This window comes from Pecten maximus, chromosome 12, assembly GCF_902652985.1.
Source record: "Pecten maximus chromosome 12, xPecMax1.1, whole genome shotgun sequence".
Lineage (NCBI taxonomy): Eukaryota > Metazoa > Mollusca > Bivalvia > Pectinida > Pectinidae > Pecten > Pecten maximus.
Genome location: NC_047026.1, coordinates 5,231,309 through 5,238,506, shown reverse-complemented (window position 1 = coordinate 5,238,506; position 7,198 = coordinate 5,231,309). Strand labels below are relative to the sequence as shown.

Sequence of the window (7,198 nt, the reverse complement as noted above, 5' to 3'; positions counted from 1 at the left end):
AAACACAAATTAGCCTGCTATTTAAGCTGTGGGTCAAAAGTACCCAAACGGTCCAGGATACTAATTTCAAGTTGGTCAGACGTTTAGAATTTTTTTTTTTTTTATATTAGACATAAAACGTGCACTTTCACGTGATGAGGAAGACACAAAATCAGTACGCTACTGAGCGATGGATCAAAATGACCAAAACGGTCCTGAATACTCTGCTTTTGCAAGTGAAAATCGGCCACCTCCAAGCTAGGGCTAGGTGTCAACCTAATAAACCTAAACCATGCATATACTGTACACGTATAACAAACAACGAGAATCATGACCAGTGCTTAACTCTCAGAGCCGATACATCTTTGTTGAAAGATTTATGGTTAACACCACAACTGATCTGATAAGACAATTATTTGAGAAAACTACGGTGTTCCGTTAGGGCCAATTGCAAAGTTCCAATATCGCTCCTTCGACCTAAACGCGAAGGAGCGAAAACACGATGGCGAAGGAGCGAATACACGATGGCGAAGGAGCAAAGGAGCGAAAATACGATGGCGAAGGAGCGAAAACACGATGGCGAAGGAGCGAAGTTCGCTCCTTCGCCATCGTGTTTTCGCTCCTTTGCTCCTTCGCCATCGTGTTTTCGCTCCTTCGCCATCGTGTTTTCGCTCCTTCGCGTTTGGAGGTATACGTAGTTTCGAAAAGTGTCCGTTTTTTCCATTCCCTGATTTATGTTCAGTGGTTTCAGAAATTAGAAAAATGTCTCTAGTACACTATATATTGATATACGACATTATTTTAATGAATTAAGTTGCACAAAATTCACCTACAAGAACTACCAATTCATGTGCATACATGTATATTTGAATGTACACAACTTTAAGGTTCAAAATTAATTTTGTGCTCGACTCTTTGATTCTGAATGAGAATAGTATTGCAAAGAACAGGAACAAAATGTAATCGTTCATCACAATGAAATACATATACATTTGTAGCTTTCAAACATTCAGAAATATTACTTTTCTATCTATGATTTGATCCTTAATTAAATATGTTAATCTACTTCCATGTATAGTAATAACGACCATATATTATATTTAGAAACGCTGACTTAATCACGTGACGGCACCAGAGATTTGGAAAACAATCATTTCAGAATAACACCACCTATATAAGTATATATATCCCCTGCAACTATAACGAATTATTGATTATGTAGTGTAAGGTACCTTCCAGCAGCTATGCCATGCTCCGGCATCCCAAAACCTGTCCACTCCCTTCGATTTCCTTCTTTTGATATGAAGATTTAATAGTGTTTATAAATGAAGCCTTAAATACCTTATCAGGCAACCAAATCGTTAGAGTTTTACATAAAAAAAACCCCCAAAAAAAAACCGCAAACACTAAATTTTAAATATTGTTGTTTTATCATATAGACTCTACAATTTTCATAAATGGTTAATCAACACTTTCAATTCAGTTAGCTTTAGTCCTATTTTTCTGTCGACTTTCAGTACAGTTTCCCCTAGACAAAAAAAGGTGTTTTCCAAAGATTTCAGTGGTACATGTATTTTCCCAAATGGAAAACAGCAATAAGATAACTATATTTTAAACTGAAAGTTAAATAAAGTGTGGGCGGAGAGAAGTTTTCATAAATAGTTCGGTTCATTGAGCCAATTTTTCAACTTTAAGATGGATAAGATACATATATACATAAAATAGGATCAGTCGAAATACTATAAGACGTGGAACATACTATTGAATAGATTGTATATTAACCTTAATAGCGGTGACAATTTCACTTAAACTCCAATGTTCCCGTTTCTTGAGACCAAGATTCTTTAAACGTCTCTTCAAGGTAGGGTAGCTGCAAAATCATTTGGAATACTTATTCACATAAACATAAAATAAAATAGATAAATAAATTACTCTCCATCGAACTTCCGAACATCTTGAATAGGTCGAATCACAGACTGAGATGGACGGCATGGTCGAATACAATACATGTATGTTACGTTTGAATTCCATTGGTTGAATTACGTTACACATATTTCCAGAGATTTTACGCTTGATTTAAACATATTTATATGCAAATATACAAATCGGTCAGGTACTCTCCCGTAAAGCATAAATGATGTACTATATATAGATCACTTACGCGAATTTCGAGGATGGGAAAATGCATGTATATTGCACAACCTTTCTCAGTATATCGAAGTCCGTGGTAATAAAAAAAAGTGTAAAATCTTGTCTGAAATGATTTGCTCATGCGAAAATGAGGGTTCCAAAGCAGGCGGTCATTTTTCACAGGATGCACGTGGGGTAAATCGCAATTTTACTGTAGGTGTACCACCACGGACCTAAAAATTAGTATACACATACAATGATACTATATGGATTCAAATTTATAATGATATACATGTATATAGAGTACTTTCCTAGACATACTGAGCACATGTATAGACACATTATATTCAGCATGCTCAAGGTTTACAGAAACACGTGAAAATATATGTCATTTTGCCAAAAGATGTTTCTTTCAGAGGCGGACATTACGTTTCTTCTCGGAGCCATGCCCCAACAATTTGATTCGTCACAAACAAGCCACGATGCTTCACCCAAAACACGGGAATCCAACATGATTGTATTTTTTAAATTTAAGTACCCATCTTTCCATTGACTGGTGTTTTGTTGAAAAATGTTTTGCGGAACTATTTTTCGGCATAGCCGTATAATTTTCTTTTGGCCCGGATATGACGCGACAGGTGGCGTTAGTTGTCAAATTGAAGTTTGTGATTGGTCAATGTAGCGGTAAATGCAAAATGCAGATATGCAGTTTAAGACGAAACAAAATTAAGATTGAATGCAAGCTGAATAAGTGGATGTATCTATTTAAATGACACATTAATAGAATTATATTCCTGATTCAAATGCAGTCTTTTTATCACCAAAAATGATTCAAACTGATATAATTGTGTAATCCGTGCTGAGACACATTATTTCGTTAATGTATTTCACCAGCAGTTTTATATTCATAACCACCAGCATTAAAACTATGCAATTTATCTTTTTTTTAAAGATATTTCTTGTTAATATATATATATTTTTTTTGAAATAAATCACGATAATGGGTACAGTACAGTACACGAACGCCTATTTTCAAGGCATATTCCAACGCCGTATTTTCCATGTATAGCTTGAAAACTGTTGAAAATATGGTTTAATCGAAGGGATGTTCGGTAAAGATTATTTTCATCCAAAAAAGACTGGATGTTTAATGCACCACTTTGAAAAAAATCAACAAAAACATCATATTCTAATTATTTGCATAGAAATATTTCCGGATGATTAATGGTGCGCGACCCATTTTGTTATTACCTTTTTCAAGCGTCTGAGTGATGCCTACGTGTATCTAGTAAAAAATGGAGTCCCTGGAAAGTGGTTCGCCACGATTGACAAACTCGAAATTTGAAAGTTCTCCGACACGCCTGTATTTGGCAGTTGCATGTGCTTGTTTATGTACACTTTCCTTTGGCTTTACTATTGGGTACAGTTCTCCAGCCATCCCAGACCTTGAGAAGGCAGGTTTACTAGATGGGAAATCGCAAGCCTGGTTCGGTTCTCTGTTGACAGTTGGTGCAATATTTGGAGGTCCATTTGCGGGGTATTGCATTGAGAGATTTGGACGGAAGTTCACAATAACCCTTTCCTCGATTATTTTCGCAACTGGTGGCATGATTATTGCAAATGCTAATTATGTATCATCCTTGTATATCGGCCGTTTCCTAGTAGGGTGGGCCAGTGGACAGACAACTGTGTGTGTCCCTGTTTATATTGCAGAGATCGCCACCAAGTCACTTCGAGGCTTCTTAGGTTCGTGCGTTCAGCTTTCCGTCACCATAGGAATACTGATGGCGTACATGGGTGGCATGACACTTGGATGGAGCAGATTAGCAGTCGTTGGATCTGTACCTGCACTTGCGACAATAATTGCCATGTATTTCCTGCCCGAAACACCGAGATGGCTTCTGATGAAAAATCGTCGACAGGCTGCATTGAGTGCATTGAGTAACATCAGGGGACCACATGCTGCTGTCGAAGAGGAGTGTCGTGATATTGAAGAAGGACTAGACAATCAAGAATCATTTTCTTTCGCAGAATTTCAGAAGCCAGAACTATTGCGTCCACTCTGCATTTCCCTTGCCATAATGGCATTCCAACAATTCAGTGGTATCAACGCTGTAATGTTTTATACTGTGTCAATATTCAACAGCGCTGGCTTCAAGAAGAGTGCAGAAGCCACTGTAATAATTGGTGCTGTTCAAGTCGTTGCCACAGCAGTGGCCTGCGTCCTGATGGACAGAGCTGGACGTCGTAAACTTCTCATTATTGCTGGGTCAGTCATGGTTTTTGCCTGTGGCTTATTTGGCCTATACTTCATGATAAATTCTCAAAACGTGAGTTGGCTTGCAATAACAAGTCTAGTGATATACATTATTGGATTTTCACTGGGTTGGGGACCCATACCAATGTTAGTGATGTCTGAAATATTCCCGGCCAGAGCTCGTGGTACCGCAAGTGGGCTTGCAGCCTTCACCAGTTGGTTCACTGCCTTCATTATCACAAAGGAATTCGCTTTCCTAAACGACGTTTTCGGACAAGCAGGAACGTTCTGGTTGTTTGGTGCCTGTTGCTTGTTTGCTGTGATGTTTGTGAATAAACATCTGCCAGAAACTAAAGGAAAGTCCTTAGAAGACATTGAGCTGTACTTCCTTGGGCGAAGTATGATGCATTAACTTTGCTAAGACTCACAAGATTTCATTAAGTAATGTTTAAAGATAAATAATACTTATAGAAGCCACACTAGTCAAAATTTAAATGAAATGATAAAGAAATCCAGACAATTTTTGACTAATTTCAACTTTAGTTACTCTTTCAACATGATTTGGGGAAAAAAAAACATGTATCAAAACATTTCTACAAATATTTGACCAATTAACAATTATTGCATAGTTCTCAGTCTGGTTTCCGATCTCGACACTCCTGTCAGAATTAGGCTCTTTATAATTATAAATATGATAATTATTATATAGATACCTGGATTAAAGGGGTAGACAACAGAGAAATCTTCATAGATTTGAAAAAGAACATTTGACCACAAAGTACTTCTTCCCAAACTAAAACTCTTAATATCTATGTCAAGTCTGCAATAGTATACATCTTATTTGAGATAGATTCCAGTCTATTAGATAACATGATATCCCCTCCAGAAATTATAAAAACTGGCTTGGGTACCACATGTACATGGATATATTTTGTATGTCCTGATATCTGCTGCATGTATAGGAATATACATCACAGTTGATGTGTACAATTTATTGTATTATATATATATTGATTACCATTTTATTTCTCTTAAGATCGATCACAAATCCACAATGTGCATTTTACATTTTTTTAGCGTACCATCATCAGTTGGTGGGCTTTTATATTTAATCGTTCTTTATGCGTCTATGGTTCGTCATCTATCTGTCTGTAAATAAAACTTGCTATCGCTCTTTCTTAAGAGATATGGAGTGATTTTTCTCAAACTTCAAATGTAGGTTCCTCTTGGTCCCTAGTTGTGCCAATTTTATTTGAAGTTTGATCCAGAAAACAAAATGGCTGCTAACCAGCCATCTTTGATCTAGACAATTGAAAGTTTGTTATCTTTATTTCTTGAGAAGTATACTGGAATAATTTTTTGCAAACTTCACAGGTAGATTTCCCATGGTCCATTTGGTTCCAAAGGTCAAGGACAAAGTTGATCTCTGACTATGACCCACCCTGGTTCTTAGTAGGGGAGGTATTTAGGATTTGAAAATTAAACAAATCAAATCATGCAAAAGGGTTTTATCCCAGTATTTTCATTTCCATTAGACCAGCAAATATGGAGGTGAATGTGTATAATAATAATCATATATATATATATATATACAGTATATGTATCATTGGCCATGTGTAGTAATAACCAGTAGAAAAAAGCTAATAGTCAAATTTTCGAGGCAATCTGTCCCTTTTTCAAGACAAGTAAATTACAAATGTTCGCATATAGACATAGAACATGGAACAGTTACACAAGTTCAGTAGATAAACAACAAATATCATATATATATATATTGTCTTATTCTGTCATGAGATCAGTGTTCACAAAAAGTTCAATATCTCTTAGATTTCATATGATGGTTTCCCTTGGACCTTAGTTTTACCCATTTGATTTTGAGTCCGATCTTATAAGCAAAATGGCTGACTGTTGAAATTTATATTGCTTCATTATTTCTAATTCCCAGAAAATTGTCCTCTGATATATCTCTTAGATTTTATGTGTATGTTCTCCTTGTTATAAAATCATTAAAATAGAGAAAAGATCATAAATAGAACAAGTGAAGATAAATCAATGGTGAGCGCCAAGATCCCTCTTGTATCTCTGGTTAATTTCAACATCTTTGTTATTGTTTATGAGTTCAAAAAAAATTCCAAAATACCTGGGTAGTCTTTGTTACTTCAATAAATATGGAGTTGAACTGTTGATATGTTGAGACTGGAATTTTGAGGATAAAAACAAAAGTTTAAACCAAGTTTTGAAATGTGATTGTCGGAAATCTTTTATCATTAATGAGTGACATTGAATCTCACTTGAAAAGTTGAAATATGCAAGAAGTCAAGACTGGACACCAAAAGCTTGCAATAAATTAAGGAGTCAATTTGTTTAAATTTAACACTTTATCACTAGCCCTCCACCTCTGGGTTGCGAGTTCGAAACCTATGTGGGGCAATTGCCAGGTACTGACCGTAGGCCGGTGGATTTCTGGCTTTCCTCCACCTCCAAAATATGGCACGTCCTTAAGTGACCCTGGCTGTTAATAGGACGTTAAACTAATTAACCAAACCAAAGTTTAAATTTACAATCTGTTATTCCTGTCTTCCACCAGCTGTAAGCAAGGCTTAATTACCTAGATATGAATCGATTTTGGTCACATGTGGGTGAACATTTTACTTCCTTATAAGGAAGTCAGAAAACTACACTAACGATGAATTCAAACTGCTGGAAAAACTAAATATTCACAGGGGTCTGTTATTTCTGTAAAATTACATTTGCGAAATCCTAATGGGAAAGATTTTCATGTTGTTCTTTTGAGTTGAAATATATTCACTGTGCTGTTGACATTTTGAGATA

At 36.1% G+C, this 7,198-nt stretch overlaps 1 protein-coding gene across 1 annotated transcript; it reads left to right on the top strand.

Annotated features, from left to right (window-relative positions):
* The first annotated feature begins 3,404 nt into the window (after positions 1-3,404).
* On the top strand, positions 3,405-6,822 carry LOC117339917 (solute carrier family 2, facilitated glucose transporter member 8-like). Its single transcript, XM_033901628.1, has one exon. The coding sequence runs from the start codon at positions 3,405-3,407 to the stop codon at positions 4,776-4,778; it is 1,374 nt and encodes a 457-aa protein (XP_033757519.1). The 3' UTR covers positions 4,779-6,822.
* Positions 6,823-7,198: the final 376 nt, after the last annotated feature.

What these genes read in the sequence shown, in the direction of transcription:
- LOC117339917 (XM_033901628.1), top strand. Translation starts at nt 3,405, where the DNA reads ATGGAGTCCCTGGAAAGTGGTTCGCCACGATTGACAAACTCGAAATTT.